Source organism: Athene noctua, chromosome 11 (assembly GCF_965140245.1).
Source record: "Athene noctua chromosome 11, bAthNoc1.hap1.1, whole genome shotgun sequence".
NCBI lineage: Eukaryota > Metazoa > Chordata > Aves > Strigiformes > Strigidae > Athene > Athene noctua.
Window position 1 is genome coordinate 10,419,727 of NC_134047.1, and position 18,629 is coordinate 10,438,355.

The 18,629-nt window shown below is 41.7% G+C and overlaps 1 protein-coding gene across 3 annotated transcripts in view; it reads right to left on the reverse strand.

The window, feature by feature from the left end:
- Positions 1 to 16,621, reverse strand: part of CAPN6 (calpain 6) — a 58,339-nt gene extending 41,718 nt beyond the window's left edge. For all 3 annotated transcript variants that reach the window (XM_074914887.1, XM_074914886.1, XM_074914884.1), the window contains exon 1: positions 16,457 to 16,621. In XM_074914887.1, coding sequence (XP_074770988.1) covers positions 16,457 to 16,621 — 165 coding nt within the window. The remainder of the gene's footprint in view (positions 1 to 16,456) is intronic.
- Positions 16,622 to 18,629: the final 2,008 nt, after the last annotated feature.

An 18,629-nucleotide genomic window follows, 5' to 3' on the forward strand; every position in this document is an offset into this window, starting at 1 on the left:
CCTGTAAACTTGAAAATATGCAAATTCAAAATGTTGTAGCCTTTGTTTAAGTTAGAAACAATGCCACATACAGGCAAGACAGCAGTTCTAAAAGGTTCTTTCAGCTGTGAAAGATTTTTAAAAGCTTTTTAGCCAGGAAAACATACATCTTCATCTAATTTTGAAACAGAATTCATCTTGAAGGAAACATACATTTAAATCACAGGGAAACAGCAAGATATTCAACAAAATTACTTTAGAAATCTAAGATATAATGGCTTACAAAACCTCAAATTCCAGGACTTTACTCATCCCAAATATCCTTTTAAATATGGAAATAAGACTAGAAAAGCATAAAGCTCTTAACATACAAAGCATTTTTTTGATGTGGATGCTTTCTACTCTTGGGGAAGAGTGTTGACAGAACAGTGCCTTAATTTCTTTTGTAACTGGCATGTTTGGGCTATAATTTTTCCTTCAGAGAAGCCAGACATTTAATTCTTTAGGAAGACAAAATCAATGAACTAACAATTACTGTAAGAAGACTTATGCTAAGCGAGGATGTGATCCTTGGGCTTTTTGTTTTACAGGCTCAAAATAAATTTCACCATGTCATTCTCACCATCATCCCATTGCCTCAGGGCAAATAGAAGCTGACTCTCTGAGAAACCAATTTTTATCTAATGACAATTGAACCAACTAAATAAAACCTGACATTTTAAACCTTAAAGAAACATTCAGAACCTTGGCCTTGTACTGTTTATGTTCTAGAAGTGACACTGAGGTCATTTAGTATTTTTTATTTAAAGGAATCAACCAAAACAACATAAAGCCTCTGAAGGAGGGAAATATAAATTGGATAAACTGTCAGGAGAGAAGATAACAAAATACCAGCATCTGGAGAGCTGTCTGCTTGGCAAGCATGCATGTCATTTACAAATGTTTGCTCATAATTATATCCCTGGAAGACTTGGGTGAATAATACTGTTGAGAAAGATGCCACTTTCAAAATACTGCCTCTCCATCATATTTAAATAAATGCAACACTCATTGAAGGGTGAAGCGTATCTAAGCATATCACTACAAAAAAGGGGAACTGATACCTCACACTGCACTGGTACCTGCAAGACAAGGGGGAACAATGATGCAGCTGCATATTAGGATGCCCACTGAGCTCCCAGCTCTTCGACGAGATTTCTGGAGGAGGGAGGGCAGGGATGCTGGCCAGGTGCCACTGTGTTTTTTGCTTCTCACCATGACACAGCTAACACAGAAGGGCACAACTAAGAACAAAGAATTTGCTGAAGTGACACCAGAAATGGGATTGAGCCATCAAGTTCATGTCATAAAGGGTCCACCCAGTCACCAGACTGTAATGGAGAGGTTACACATGAGCTCTTTGCTGACAGCTTAAGGCTTTATAGTGCCTTGCTAATCTCTTCTTCTGGGTAAGCTCCATCTTAACAAGATTTTCCAGGCAAAATAAAAATAAAATTATGGAATTAATAAAATAAGGGTGAGCAACAGCTCCATTCTGGGAACATTTTGGCAGTTCTGGAAGAAACTTGTCACAACTTCCCCAGATTAAAACATTAAGGACAAAATATTCTGGGAGGAATGGTTTATCCAATCAGAAACCAAGATGGAAACATGCCAAACAATGTTTTCATGATGCCTTCCATACTCAGCCCACTGGGGGAAAGGCAAGGTGATAACCCAGACCACAGCAAAAATCCCAGGCCTTTGAAAGGGGCCAGGAATTACCCCCCAAAAAATGTTATTAATATTGAGGTGCACCACTTTATATCACTGATGGGAATGAGAGTGAATTAAACTACATTCACAAATTCCTATTGTTTAGAAAAGTATGCTTTCTAAAGTAACATCCTTAGTAGAATAAAACAGTATCTGTTTCAGCCCCAGCAGCACTTCTTGAATTAAACACGCATCTCAAAAAAAATGAGGACCTCCGCTCTCAAATTCTGGAGGACCGGGTTCTCCCATGTGTTCGTTTTTCAAACTGCTTAACATCCCACAAACACAATCAACGTCTCCTCAGGGCCATGCTGCCAGAGTCAGGCATCACCCATCTGCTGCAGAAAGGTGAGGCAAAACACAAAACCTAGAACAAAGCAGTGCCCCGCTTCCTATTTCAGATGAACACAGAAATGGAGTCCATCTGAATTACATACCATAAAGTTTTCGGGGCATGGCTGAGCCACAGCACACTGAACTCCCCAGTACACCTCAGCCTGCATTTAAACTGCAGATTCTGGTCTAGGAAAATGGGACATGGATGAGGGTCACACAGCTGCACATACCCCTCCGAGACTTGAATCCTGGCCACTGCCAGCAATAACTGCCGGAATGGATTAAGGGAGTTAAGAGGTCCCTACTTGTTTGTTTGGCTATGTGAGAGGAGTCCTCAGGGCACCACACACAGCGCTGCTCACTTCCTCACTACAGGAACAAAACAATTGGAAAGAAAGTGCTCAACAACACATCTGCAACAGCCCTTATCATTTGATGATCACTCTGTCCCATAACTTCTCCATGCTTCTTGGATCCATCTTCTATAAAAGCAGATGGTTGTACTGTCCATCTGGAATATTATGATTTTTCCTGTCTCTACTCTTAGCACATACAAATACTGACTCACCTCAATAAGAAAAAAAAAATTAAAACCCCTTGTAAAGCTAACACCACTCAAATTTTACAGCACTGGTTCTGGGTCTCAGTCTGCCTTCAAAATGCCACAGATTTGCCCTGGTGCAACAATGCAAGTCCAAAGCACTGCTTCATCCTTCTTCCCACTGCACCATTCTGCTTCCCAATTCCCTGTCAGATGTCCATGTACATACATCCATGTATGTGCATCCATGCCTGCCTGCTCTGGGTGGGGACCTGTGAGTGTGAAGCACTTGAAGTTAACAGTCATTGGGACCAGACACAAAACTTCCTAGTGCGTAGTGACTCTGGCACCCACAGCCCCCATACTGGCTTCATATTTATATTAGAAATTACAGATGGAAACGCTATTGCAAGTGAACCAAGGTTTCAGGTTGCTGAGGGGTTATATTGATGAAATTTATAGTTATTGATGAAGTTTAGAATTTTTATAGATTATATAAAGTTTTAATAACCTTTAAAATTCTCTCTCTAGCAAAATGCAATCAAATACAATATATTTCCTGTTAACAGGATTCTTTCAGGGTCCAATGCACAGCAAACTTCCAGAGACAAGCCTGTTAATTATTACTTTGATGTTTTGGTGACAGGTTACTTTAGAAGAATAGCAGGCCAAATCTGCAGAGGAAGTCAATGCACATTTTCCAACCCAAATCTCTGACAATAAACTCCAATTAGAGCACCTCCTGGAAGCTGAGGTAGGGCTTGCAGCAAAGCATATCACAGCCACTGTGAAAGGATCAGTGTTATGTTGAACATGAACTAGCACGGTGGCCATGGCCTGGACACTTTGGCTCAGGATGTGTCCCATCCAGCCTACTCCCCTTTTACTGTGATCAACATAATTGTGCCCTCAAGTGCTTCAGGAGGGATATCTTGTGGCAGCTGTCTCTTCTACTCTGGCAGTAAAGGCCCTTCACTCTACAGGAGCTAACTCTGAAAGATTAGCTAACAAGAACAGATGAATATTATTGTTAATCTTAAACACAGCAGACTAAATTGAGCGCTCTTCCATGCCTCCTTTGGAGTTTCCCTGTTTGCCCAGGCTTCTTGCAGATGTTGTGAGTTGTCAACCATGTTTTACATGGCTAATGTAAAGAAATGATCCTGTTTGTATCTTCTTTTTCTAGCCAGATGGGAAAAAAACATCCTCCCAGTTGTGAAACACACAAGCACACTCTTGAAAAAGCCCCCACCTTTGCTATTTCACAGCCAAGCAAGGGCAACGGACTGTATGAAACAACTGAATGTAGCTCACTACCTTCATCTGACAGGGTGCTGCTAAAGGGTATCACACCAGTTCTGGTCTTTTCTTCTGCTCTTACCTCACTTTGGCTACCAGCTCCATCTGCCTGATCCGAGGCAGCAGGACACAGCACGTCACATATACGGAAGCAACAGCATCTTGATGTAAGCCATGAACACCTATACTGTGCACTCTTCTACCTGAAATGGGTGACACTCATTTGATCTTTTACCTCTTTCCTCCTCAGGGAAGCACCCCTTTCACTCAAACTGAGAGCAAATCACCATAAGAAGATCTAGAAACATACACACACACGCACATTCTGGTACCCTCACCACACCAGACCTATTTATTGTGCAAGGCATTTATGCCGATTGAGTCCTAAAAGCAGGTCCTGAAGCACAGAGACTAAAAGGAAAGGGCTGGAAAAGCCCAGCGTGTCTTTCCTCCTAATGTCTACATCATCAGCTACACCACCACAAACAGCAGTTTGGATGATTTGCCTGGACAGTTTTCTTCCTTTATTTCTGCAAATAATATCAGTGGAGAAATGTCATATGAGGAGGAAGATAGAAGAGCTGTGATTGAGAACAGACAGGGAGGGATGGAACACGTGAAAGCATGTTTCCTTGCAAATGGAGAAGTCATTTTCTCTTCGGAACATATTCAGTGAAAGAAAAAAACTCAAACGTTAGGAGAAAATAATAATGGGAGAAAGAAACAAAACAAAGCCCTCGATGTTTTCAGGGAATTACTTGGCCGGACACAACCAGAACATGCCGTTCCAAGTACCTTAGAAGATCTGCAGGGGAAGTCCCTTTATAGCTGGAAAATGTTTCATTTTGTCTCCCAGAAAAAATTTCAAGAAACATTTCATTTTTATTAGTGTGTTTGGGGGAAAGTTGCAACATTAACCAAAAAAAAAAGAAAGGCTTCAACTGAGTATTCCCCCCGATAAAACCCCGTTCCCCGTCTCCCTTTTTTCAAAAAGTGTTTGCTCCTCAGAAGACAAATTACTTAGAACAGCCAGGACTATTATTAATTTAAAAATTATTACAGAATCATATTGGGGCAAGAGTAATAATGACAATGTTCTTCTATTATGATCCTCTACATTAGAACTTACATTCTGTTCCCTAGAACAAGAGCTCATTCCAATGGATCCCAGTTACGGTCTTGATCTCTGTAGATCAGTACATAACACATGTATTTAAGTTATAGGCGCTTTCATTTAGGTTTATCACTGTATTTAGGTTATCATCACTGCTATCATTCACAATATAAGAGAACAGAAAAGTGAACTATAAAGTAATAACTCACTTTTTTCTTCACTCATTCAAGAAACAGTCTATATTATTCTACAGTATAATTATACAAGCTTTGATGTATTTTATTTAAATAGCTTATTGAAAAAATACACTAAATAATGAAATTAAATTATAGCAAGATCAGTTTATTTCTCATTAATTTTCTGTATGCTCTCTAACCATGGCAGTAAATTTGAAGCTGCCAATGTCTGATTACTCAGAGACCCTATTTTTCAAAGTCATCAACTCATCCCAATACCTCATAAGCCTCATCTTTAAGTTAGAGCTAGTTAACATAACTTGATAAAATTTTATTGTTGTGGGAACAAGAGAGAGACACAATTCAGAGCAGGTTTTTTCCTATTATTTCCAGCAGTAAAGTTTCTGTCATCCACATCACTCATGCCACAAATTCCAGATATTCCCACCCCATTATAACCAATATTCCAGGCACCAACACAATTTCCAGAAATGCTCAATTTGCTGGTGAAAAACATGAAAAGCAACAAAATGCCATAAGATCCCACACATTTTAAAGCACAAGGCTATGATAGAAGGGAAAGAGTTGCTCATCTGCTTGTATTCACATTTTTTCTTCCTTGAAAAATTTCAGCAGGCACTTTTTCATTACACATCAGAACAGAAACCACCATTACAACTGCATGTATTCAGTCTCCAAGCCAACCAACCTAAATGTGATGTGCTCACATAAGGCAGAGAGCATACGCAGAAGCACATCAACAGACCGTTGACAGCATTTCACTGAGTCTGTTTTGTGTGCACAAAGCACTTGTAATTGAGCATCCAAATATTCTTCTCATATCCATAAACTGAAATTCTCTTCAGGTACAAATCAGTGGATGAAATTATTAATATCTAAACCAAATGCTAATAGCTTGATCCACCCCCCATCCTTAATATTTCTATAACTTTTAGATTTCAATATTCCCTTTGAAACACAGGCAGATGGGTTATTATTTATGCTTTTTTCAGGAGCAGAAAAAAACATCCATTCTTGACTTTCTCTTGTATTTTTAGCACCCCACATTTACCTGGTCACTCACATCACTTAAGTCACATGAATAGGGGGCTTCACTGCCTAGACTTGTCATGAACATTCAGTTGGTTTGAAAACCATTTCTGAAGCATAACTAGAGGCACGATGAGGGACCTTGCAACTGGTTTTATTCACTATCAGTAACATGAACCATTTTAAACAATAATTGGTTAAGTGTTCTTACTTCTGATTAAGTTTTACTGGTTTTTAAAAGCATGGGAAACATTAGTCTCAATATACTGAAGACACACCATGCTGCTGCTAAGTGCTTTTACACTATTCTGAATTTCAGTGGATTCATATGTACCTCCCCAGCACCAAATCATAGCTCACCACCTTTGTCTCAGCACTTCAGGGCAAAACCATGTGGCAACCATCCCACTTGAACATTACAGCATTACTTTTCTCAGTGCTAGTGAAAACAATCCAAATCAACAGATTTCACCAAATAAGACAAGAAGGCAGCTGTTCCAGAATTACAGCCAGTAATAACCAGAGTAAGGCTAAGACTTGTTTCGACCTGGATTTCAAAGACCTTGCCCTCCACTTTTGGACACCTCCGTCTTGTAGCCCAATTCCATGGGGCCTTTGATTCCAAGGAGTCTGTGGATCACCAGAATGCAAGAACAGCAATAGCCAAGATGTGTGGAAGATTGCTAACTCCACTAAATCTACCCTCACTAAACAAATAAAGCTCAAGGCGGATTTTTAGTGTCTCCAACAAAGAAAACAAGGTTCAGAAGCCAAGTTCCAGCACTGATTTTACCTTTAAAGAAACACACAGCATGATGGAGTCCTGCCTACACCAGGATCTCAAATGAGTGGCAGTTCATTGTTAATATTACTTATGTTCACCCATCACTCCACCCCTTCCCCCCAGCTCAGAATTAAATCTAACAACCTGAAGACAATTCGACTTAATTGCAACTGCATCTTCTTCTGCAGGATCCGGCTGCCAATCCCTGACAATTTGAATGTGCAGTTGCTAAGGCAACGAGTGTGAAGAGCATGCTTTTGTGTTGCCACATGCATCTTTGGGAGCTGTGCCAACATCTGAGCTCCCACAGCTGGGATGGATTTAATGTCTTCCTCCCCAGGAGCAGCCTGTCCTTACTTCCAGTGTGGGGCCTACAGCAGCCAGCCCTTGGCAAGCAGCTACTTCTCTGTAGATCGACACCTGCAGGAGAATGACAGATGGCTGCAGCCAAGCTCACTATAATCAAGCACAGAGGATGCTGTAACACTTTATCAAACCAAACGTTCAGCAGTGCTAGACTCCATTTGCAGGAGGTTACGGGGTACACAGTTCATCGTGTGCATAGCTAATGCGGAAAGAAAGATAATTTACCATAATTTTAAAATCATTTTCTTCTGGTGGTTACCTACCTACCTGTTGTTGTCCACTCACCCACCACCTCCATACCAACAGAAGGTTGCATCATACCTAGAGGACTACACAGTCTTCTCACTGCCTCCACAATTTTAACCTAGGAAACATGATTAATGTGTACAGAAATCTTCCCATCAACCTCTCTGATTACCTTCCAGGGCAACTGCTTCCCAGAGTTTCGCTCTTAATTTCTTTCTTATTTCTTTAAAATAAAGGGTTTAAGCTTAGGTCAGAGCCTACTTTGCCTATGACCTTTTATACTGCATTTGAGTCTGCAAGGTTTATGCTCTTCTATAAAAATCAACCCTTCTCTTTATATATGCACACATGTATGTTTAGCAAAGAAACATCTGACTTAATCTTTTCCATAGCTGAGAACAAGCTGAAGCTCAAGATCACAAGCTAAATCTGCTTTTAATGGCAAGTAAAACGACTCATAACAATGGCAAATAGCCTCCCTGCTACTGCACTCATGTGTAATCTCAGCTAATTACTGCATACAAAAGTGCCTGTTAAAATGATAAATAGTGTAATCCAGGAAGTCCTGTAACCCTCTAGGAGCCCCACACAGCACCAGTAATGGAGTGTAGTCTGAAAGTCACCCACTTGGTCTGTCTGTGGCGGACAACATCCATGGTGTTATGATCTAGGATGTGACAGATGCAAAAGGAAAAAGAAGCCCATTAAGATTTATTTCTTGTGAGTGCAAGGCTGAGTTTTTCACAGTCCTCGTCACCTACAAACATGTTCCACAGAAGCACAACAAATAAGCAAGCTGCAAGACACTGGTGTGTGGCTCACACAACCTACAACCACCTTTGTATTTCCATCAATACCTCCATATGTTTAAGGCACATAAAAAAAAAAAAATGTGAGTTCCCTCAAAGCTCTGCTGAGGCTCACACATCAAAACACATTTCCTCACCACTGATTCAGGCACATTCCACATGTGCCAGTATTTCAAGTATTAACACAAATGTCACAGCACATAGGGCTTTGAAACTTGTGTTCATGGACAATTCTGGGCATAGACAGGGAAACAAAACACAAAACCAGCTGTTCCAGGATGTGTCAGCAGCCTTTGCAGAGTAAGTCATATTTTCACAGAACAATAATTAGATCCTGCAAAGCTTGAAGGGCGAGGGACCTCTATTCTGATTAAGCAAGAGCACTGGCATTGCCCCATATTTTCAACTGGAAAGAATAGGCTGAAGGGAGAAAAAAGCACATTCAGATCTGAAAAAGTATGCTCCAGAAGGGAGCTGGGGATGTGGGGAGGGAACCTGACAAACCAGAAGTGTCACCATTCACAGGAGCTGTTACAATCAAATCATTGTCACACAGAAGGCTGCAACGTATCTACGCTGTACTGCTAAGAGTTCACATCACTTTGTCATGTCAGTTTATTCCCCTTTAACCTCCACTCTCCTCCAGCTCTGGATCACCTCCAGACCCCATCCTGGCAGATAACCCAGGGTGCAATGAGCTGTCACTCCACTCCATGCCCTGAAACTGGTCTTGCAGTGAACTGTTGGGTGACTGCTCAAATCCAGATGAAGTGCCAGGATAGCTCCCCTCCAGTGCCTCTCCTGCATGCATTACTGAACTTCGACATGTAGTCCCAAACATAAGCAGATGCCTCTGGTCTTGTTCACAGTCAAACTGAAAAATACAGTTAGGCTGCAGCAATGCAGTTACAGAAGAGAGAAAGGAATCAAATGATGAAGTGTGCATTACCTCTGAGGGCCATTTAACCCAGGTGTGCTTACAACCCGACAGCCAAGTCTTTCATGACACTCATTCCACAAAATTCATGAGGACTGTGACACTGGAGGACTGCTTACTGTGACCACAAATACTGCCACTGAGAACATATGCAGAATAAAGAACATTAATGCAAAATATGTAAAGCTGACCCAGACTAAGTACCTGGGCAGGTGTGCCCCAAGCCTCCTCTGCCTTCCAAAGGAGGAAAGAATCTTCAAAGACAGGTATAGAGGCAGGGGATGTTTCCAAGGTTCAAATCAGTACTTGCAAATATGAAGATGTTTTAGCTCCTGAGACAACTGATCATTTTCCATCAATTAGAAGCAAACAAAAGCTGGTGCAGAAGTTGGAGCTTCTGAGTTTGCTGGCATCTCAGTCCCTCACACTGCCCTGGATAACTCACCAACCTGCTCATCCCACACTCCCCAATTTGAGAACTGGGGAGACATTTGTTCTATTTATTCCCATCACTGTATCATTACAGAACATAGTGCCTTCTTTCCTGATCCTTTTCACTTGCATGGTGAGAATCACCCCTGAAAGCATTGCAAAATTGGCGAGAAGAGTGGAGAATGGTGCCCACAACATGCAGTGTTTCTGGGAACACAGGGCAGGCAGTGGGCCACGAGTATGCAATGCTCCACTTTCAGTCAGATATCTGACCTTTGGCTCTAATGAGTTAATGGGGATTTAACTGAACACAGCAGCAGTCCCTCCTGTGACATGGGACACAAGAGGGACTTCTTGGGAAGCAGCTCAGCAGTACTAGTACTATCACACAGTGTCCTTCTGTGCTGTCTTACTGAAAAAGAACCAGCTCTGTCTTTCCAGAACATAAGGGTACAATCATAGCCCTTTCATAAAGAGAAGATGCAGACGACAGCAAAACCAGAGCTTATAAAATGGAGGGTCAAGCAGGGAAACCAGGAAAGCACGTGATAAGACTCTCATTCTGTAGGATCAGTCTCCCTGTTTCATAAAGAAAAAAAATAAATTCCTTTATGAATGACTAAAAAACATTGCTTATCTCTGAAGCAAGCTTATCCACTCTTTCCCCACATGGATGCCTGCCATAGTTGGGGGATCACTGCTATTTCTTAAATGCTGACAAAGATGTCCTTGAGATTTTTGCAAGGTCAGTGCTCAGTGAAAATATTGAGACAAACCTGAGGTTTAGTTATAAACAAAATGGACAAAATATCCTTTCAGCAAAGCTACTGTCATTCCTGGGTATTTTCACTAGAGCTGCTTGCTGCTAGAAGCCAGTGCTGACCAGAACCACCATGCAGAGGCAGTGTTTGCCCTCAGGAAGGGGTTAACCAGGACAGGTGGCTGAGGACATCCTAGGGCCAGCAGAGATAGCAGGGGGCCAGAGGCTTCTCCTACCTCTCGGCAGGACACAGCTGCCCCCAGTCCCACTTCAGCTTGGCTGAGGGGATGGAAACTCCAGGGAAATCAAAGAGCAGGATGGGCTTTGATGTTAATATCAATGGGCAGAAAATATGTCCACCAGTGGGGGGGGATTCTTTCTTCTTCTTTTTCTAACAAATCAGCAGGATTACCCCACAGAAAATTTCAGGTGTTTTGTGTCTTACATTATTGCTTTTGTTCTAAATGGCGGGGGGGCTAGTTCTAAAAAGGAGCGTCCCTCAGCTCTGCATTACATTCTAAAAGTGCTTCTTGAAAGCGGCTGTGCAAACTCAGCCATTTATAAATCCTTGCTCACAGGCTGAGCCCTTCTGTCTGAGGACAGCTCTGATCAGCCCCTGCATGACTTCCCCACAACAGGGCAGAGACACTGTCTCTCTGTGATGATGTGGAGCAAACAGAAGAGGGAAGGACATACCTCGATTCTCATGTGATGCAAGGTGGTCAAGTGCAGGTGCTGCAATAGGAAGGTGGGGATATGCTGATCCCACTCTCCCTCGGTGGCAGTCTGGAACAGCACAGAAGCAGTGGGAGCACCTCCCTGTGTGGTGTTCGAGGCAAAGGGGAAAACGAGCTGTACCTCAAAGACGTGTTACTGCAAGGAGGCTTCCTGCACACTGAAGGGCTCTGGAAGATGCTGCACATTTGAAATGGCCATGCTCAGCTCAGTTATTATTTTACAGGTGGACAGAGGAACTGAGATATTAGCAGAGCCCAACGTCATAAAACACCAGCAAAGAATTCATGTTGTTCACATCAACACCTGAATTCACCCTCTGAACTTCTGGTAGGCAGAGACGAGGCACTTGTGGGGTATGATATATCTCAGCCTGAAGCAAACATCTCGGGAATGTCAGTTGAAGCACACCCTAAAGGCATCAGTTCCTCTCTACTGCTTGTATGGGAGCTGGTGGTGACTGCTCCCCAACAGATATCCACGATGAGCATCTAGCCTTTGGGCAAGGTGAGTCCTGCCCCAAGTGCCCATAAACTGCCTTGGACTGGGCAAGTCCTGGGGCTACAGGAGACCGGGAAGGGCAGAATGCAAGAACATTGACTGCCAGGGCAATCACAGTTTGACACCAGTGTCACCTGTCAACAATTCTGTCAGAAAATGTCACTGACAAAAGATAAATTTTTCTAAGAAATCAAGTCCAACATTTCCAGTTTTTTTTCCCAGAGTGAAAAACAATTTGGCATTTTAAAACTATTTTTACTTATCGTAACCCTTCACCAGTGTGGAGAGTGTCATAAAGGAAGGTGATATAGAAACAAATCAAAATAAGGTCCAAGCTCATTTTTAGGCAAATCTTCTGGCACATTTAGACTTCCCTTTTTTTTCTGCTTAGAATAAAATATGGAATTTCAGAGTGCTCATACTGGTATACAACCTGCCAATTCCATGTTTCAGCCAGCTCTATCAGATATCCCAGGTGGGGCCAGATCTTTTGAGTTCATTTACTACCCAGCACTGAAATACAGCATGATCAGCAAACACACACCTTATCTCCTGTGCACAATCAGAACCTGCTAGCCTGGCCTGCCAAGTACATAGCATGCCACACTGCACCCAAAGAAACCAAGACCCAGTACTGCACATAAATGGTGCACAGCACTCTTATTTGTTGGATGATCTTTCTGTAACAACATTTTTCTTTAAAAAGTCACACATTCGTAGGGAGACTGCATGGTAATTACATGGTGCCTTTTGTGTTCGCCAGTTTCTTAATACTGGGGTGCCACAGAAGTAACACTACCCTGTCTTTGTTCTCTTTCCCAAAGAGACTTTAAAAGCACAAAACAAGTGATTAATGTCAGATTGTTAATAACCTATCGCTGTGAGTCTGATTGGAATGAGCAAACAGAACATATTTAACATTGCAGGTGCAGATCCAAGGACAAACACAAAGTGGAAGAAACCATTTACCCTTCCTCCTCTTTTCTCTCTCCTGCTTAACTCCTTTTTCCATTAGAGCAGAATAAAACCCTTTTGACTATACAGATACTCTTCCTAAGTATTTGTTCTGTCTGGCCACCGCCAACCATTATGGGTAACTGAACAAAGCACGAGCACATTTGTGAGCTGAAACTAAAATACCGGGTTTCACCTCTCTTCAGAAAAGCTTTAGATTCACAGAACCCAAATGTACTTGTTTGGACACCAGCAACAGCAACTGCAGCTGCATTCCCCAGCTCTGTGTGTGCTGGGCAGCACTCCCCAGCTGCTCAGACAGCTACACAGGCTTTCTAAAGCAAAAAGCGGCTTGCTCATACTAGTATCAGGTACCAGCATCTGGCTAGGCTATCCACTGCCTATGTAGATGGAGGGAGGACAGGTAACCTAGCACCACCATTTAGTTCCTTCACATTCAAGATGCTGTACAAACATCTGGGGGTGGGTGGGGGAGACACCGATGTAGTTTCTGGGTGAGCTAGTGAGACGAGATGGCTAAGTGTCCTGCTCAGAATCTGTCTCAGTAGATGACAGTTCTGGCCTTTGCCTTATGCTCATATTGCAAGGCCATTTCCTTCTCCAAAAAAGGAAATACTCTGGAAAATCCATCACTCCAAAAGGACAATTAAGCATTCAGCCATTTAACTTAAGAGTACAATATAGTTCCACATGGCAGAGAGATAACCCATGAACAAACACTGGGAAGTAGATCCTCACCTCTGCTTGGTGCAGCAGAGACAAGCCCCTCTCCCTCAAGACGTTCTAACAGGCTCACCATGAGAACAAAGGCAGCTTCCACCACCTCCTAGGCATCAACTCTGTCTCCTACCCAAGAAAGGCAAGACAGGGATACTCTAGCTTTTCTCCACAAATACGTAGGAGTAGCCCCATGTGGGCCATAAGAGCTGCTGTGTCTTGGAGCAAGGAAGGCGAGCAAGGAAGGTACAGCTTTAGAACAGCACACAGAATCACTGAATGACTGTGGTAGAAAGGGTCCTTTGGAGGTCATCTAGTCCAATGCCCCTACATCATCATCCAGATCATCAATGAAGATGTTTAACAGGATTGGACTCTGTATTGACCCCTAGAGCACAATGCTAGTTACCAGCCTTCAACTAGAACACACACAAAAGAATGGCCTAAAATGGCATCCTTGTCTAGTGTCTAGCTCTTGCTTCATATCTCTTAGGAAGCACAAAGGCTTTCCCTGACCTCACTGTGACTGGTTGCATGGTATTTCCCCTTCTAGGAGGAGATGAAAGACTCCAATAAACAGGAAAGCACTACAGAAATAAAAATAAACCCAAAGACTTTGTAATGCATACATTTTTTTCCAAATTCATTCTCCCTGTTGTTCAGTCTCATGTTTTACTTGGAAAACAAAAATGAGAAGCAGGAAAGCAACCCTTGCTCTGTTCACTAAAATTTCAGTACCAAAGTGAGAAATTAACACTTCTCTCATTGCTGTGAGAAATGAACACCACCAGGAATAAAAGGAAGAAAAAAACCCCCACAGTCTAATGCCATCCTGACAAATACATCTCAGCCTTGGTCAGCCTCATCTGTGGATGATGTGCTCATCACAGAGGACAGGGAACAGTACCAGCTGCATATGAAGCAGATCACACTGTCACTGGCATCATGTTTTCTAAGAAAAGACCCCCAAATTTGTGCTTCCAGAAGATTAACCCTAATCCCAAAAGTGGACATGGGTGAAGTAAAGGACAAATTCATCATGCTTAAGGGTAAAAACACTGTGTGCATCTGGCTAGAGGCTTCCACTGTCCTCTTCATTACACTTGTCAGAATATGAGAACAGATTACACTCTGATGGAAAGCCACAGTGTCAAAGTTGGGAATGATTTTGTATTCTTCTGAATTATTTGCTTATGGCTGTACACTATTTCATAAATAGAAGACATGTGAAGCATAAAACCTCAGAGCAAACCAATTAACAGACCCCAAATATAAGTAATATTAACAATTTGAAATGTCTAGTGTGATACATTAGTCACAATTAGAAGCGAATGACATATCTGTTTTCCTGTTAAGATACTAGTAAAACTGACATAGACATAAGCATTACTAGTTGTGTATGGACCATAGCTGTTCATTTTGAATATTAAATCACTGATGTAATCAAGGTTTTATAGAAGTCAAAGGCAAAATCCACAGTAAATTCAGCACAGCCATACAGAGACCAGAGATTATATCAATCTATAAAGGAAAACTCTCTATTCCCTCTGGATAAAATTTGCTGCTAAGATTTCACCAGAATGTCTCTGAAACACAGCTGAGGAAAAGGGTATCAATCTCACTACAGAAAAAAGGTTTACTTAGACACCTCTGCATCAGCTACACATCTGTGCATCTGCACATTCCCTACAAGAGTAGCTTGTGAGCGTCCTGCCCTATATTGCAGAAGTCATCCAAAGCTCTTAAGACCCATCTGTATCTGGACTTTGTGATTCCAGTGTAGTTAATAGAAAAGGTAACCTGGCAGCCAATGATACACACATGGTTTCCTCTTATTTTTGGCACTATGTAGAGAGAAACCCAACTGATTCTAGAAGCACAAGTTAGTTTCCAATGGAACAGAAAAGAATCCATTTGCTTTGACCAGAAAGTGGGTATGTGCTGATAATGAGAGCTCTCAATACATTCTGCTGGTGGCAGTTAGAAATACCCAAGTGTTTTTTTAGTGTAACAAGACCACTCTGCCAATGGTGTCTTGCTGTTTGCTGCCTCAGACAGGCTCCTTGCTGGGCAGACTGTGGCTTTTCTCTTTCCTACTCTCTCCTTCAAGAAAAATTACAAATCATTTGTTTATACATAGAAATGAACTTGCCAGCTGAGACTGAAGAAACTTCCCCTTGCTACCATAAGATTTCCTTTCCCCACACATTTTAATAAGGCACAAGTTACTCTGAAAACATGCAGAGAGTGACAATAATGAACAATAATCCTACATTATTATTTGTTTCCAGTACATTGGGCAGGAAGATGCTACGTATTCAGTTAATAAAATCTAACATTCTATAGTGGGTTTTTTGCAAGGGTTATATCTAACTTACAAAGAAAAAAATCAGATAGCCAAAGCTCAGATTTTATATTGCAATTGCTGTGCGTACACACCAGGCCCTCCAAAGTGGCAGGTATTAAAGAGAAACTTCAATTAAGAATCTCAACACCTTGCTGAAACGCTTCTGTCAACACTGCAACCTAGACAACTACATATCCACAGACTGACCCAGGACATGAAGCATTTATTCACAGAATATATTCTCCATATTGACTGACCTATTACTGGTGTTCTTAATTAATTACTGGTATTCTTAATTAAACAGAGGGCTGATTTAAACATCACTATGGCTGGAGTCACCTCACACTGATGCTTGTTATTAGAGAGTCATTAACAGTAAAAAGCATGATTATGCTGCACAGAACACTTTGGTTTTGTCTTTTTACAGTAAGGCATCACTTTCATTTTGGAAAGCAGCGCAACACAAAGGGGCTACTGTTTGAATCACAGAGTGACGAGAAATAAATGGAAAAAAGGAGGTAGAATATACTCACATAACTGTGTTTTAGCATAGAGAAGACAGTGGAAGTGGAATAATACAAGGAGACCATCAATTACCTTTGGGCGCTTCCATTCAACTTTCCTTGGTGGTGCTGACTGATAGAAAAGGGACTCATCTGAGGCTGGAAACTCAGGATCTTCGAAGAGCTGTCTCTGCTGGATGCACTGCCTCTTCAGCTCGTGGTACTTCTGATCTCTGAAGAGTTGCACTGATGAAGACATATCTTTCTGTCTAGATAAGATGAATATTAGCTTGTGTAAATTATAAAGGCTCTTTAAAGTCCACCGATGTTAAAGACCAATGAGCGGTATCAACAGAGCACATAACTTGTTCTAAACAAGATCAGTTACTGATTTTTGTTAAAAAAACCCCAACCAGATTATCAATTAATGTTAAGTAGTAGACTGGAAAACTGTAAAAACCAAGAAGATCTTATATATAAAGATTATTTTTTTGGCTGAACAGAACTCTTATCAGGAAAGGCATTAGAGAGTCCAGACCAGGCACAAAACCAGCATTTTGCTTTGTCTAATTGATTGGAAGGGTAACAGAGTGGGGCTTGGCTCTCAGTCTGTGCCATGTGTGAAGGGCTGGACCATCTTTTTGTCCTGAATTACTCTTCTGGCCATTAAAGCTCTAATTATCTACTCCAACTCTCATGCCTAAAGAAAACAAAAAACAGATTTCCACAGTTCTCCATCTTAATTTAGTGACAATACTTTGGCTGGTCTTATTGTCTTTGAACTTTATATTTCATGGAACTGGATTCCCAGAAGCAGCAAATATTTGCAAATATCTGATGAGCGTTAAAAAAGCACCCAAAAACTCACAACAACAAAAAAACCTAAACAACTCGCTCTCAGGCCTTTGTTTCCAGAATCACAACTAACATGGCAAGTTTACATGGCAAGTTCACAGGGCAAATTTGAGCCACAGAGCTAAAATAAATTGTTTAAAAACATTACAAATCAGAAATCAACTACATAAATCATTCAGAATAGTTTGAAGTTTGGGGGATATGAGGGATGCTACCTCTATTTCAAGAGAGGGAGTGGAGAGAGTATCTGAACTTACTTTGTTCGGAACGCTCTTGGGCGTCAATTCCTCCCTTCCTGCCTTCAGACTAGAGATTTATCTCCCCTTCCTTATCTACAGCAATAAAGATAAATGCAGGCTGTCCTGATGTCAGATCATAAGATTTAACCAATGTGCATGCAATGGAGCATGGCATCACATTGTCCTAGCAGCCTATTTGCTGTGTCCCATTGCAGTCATGTTCATGCTCCTTGAGCCACTTGCAGCACAAACTGGATGAGAAAACTAAACCAAGCTAGGCTCAAGCCCTTCCAGGCATGCAAATGAGCACAACAGGAGAAATACAGAAGAGTAATGAGAAACACTTGGAAATGTCAAATGTCTTTGTTCTTGTGAGTGAAAGCTACGGTGGCCAAAATAGTCTATGGATGGTTTTAACATCCCTCCCTTCCTCCCTCTCTCTCCCTTCCCTCGCTCCTCTCTCCCCTGCCCCAAAATAAATTAGATGGTCCTTCAAGGATGAGAAATGCTGCTCTAATGCCTTCACTCATGGGAATGAGGAGAGTAATCAGGAGTGCTCTTCTACCTTGTTGCCATTCTTGCACCCATTCCAAAGCCTCCTAACCATACTCAGAGTAAACTACCCAGAAGTGTTAAGTACCACCTGATTTCTACCATCAGAATCTTACATGGCAAAGCAACAGGACAAAGGACCAGTTTATTCTTGATATTTCAACCAGTCAAATATTTAAATGCCAGCTCATTTTCCATCCTTTCTCGAGGCAAAAATCCAGACATAAATTTTGCATACGTCAGGACTGTAATGACTTTCAGTCAAATCCTGATCCTGTTGGAATTGATGGAAAAACTGCTATGCCTTCAGCCAGGCCAAGGCTCCCCTTCTAGAACTGGGCCACGGAGTCCCTTAGTGACTTTGTTATCCAGCTTTGACAAAACAAAACTACACTTGAATGAACTGCTCAAAACCAAAATGGCTCACTGATACTGTGTTATTTTTAGCAATTTCCTTTTTCTTAAGGGCTATGTCCTTGTTAATGATCTCCCTCAAAAAAAAGTCACAAGGCATCTCATCTGGCAGATGGCCTCCTAAGACAAAGCAAATAGGCTTGCTTCCCCCCCCAAACAAGTTCTTCAAATTCAATTGCAGAAAAACTGGTCAGTTATACAAAGATA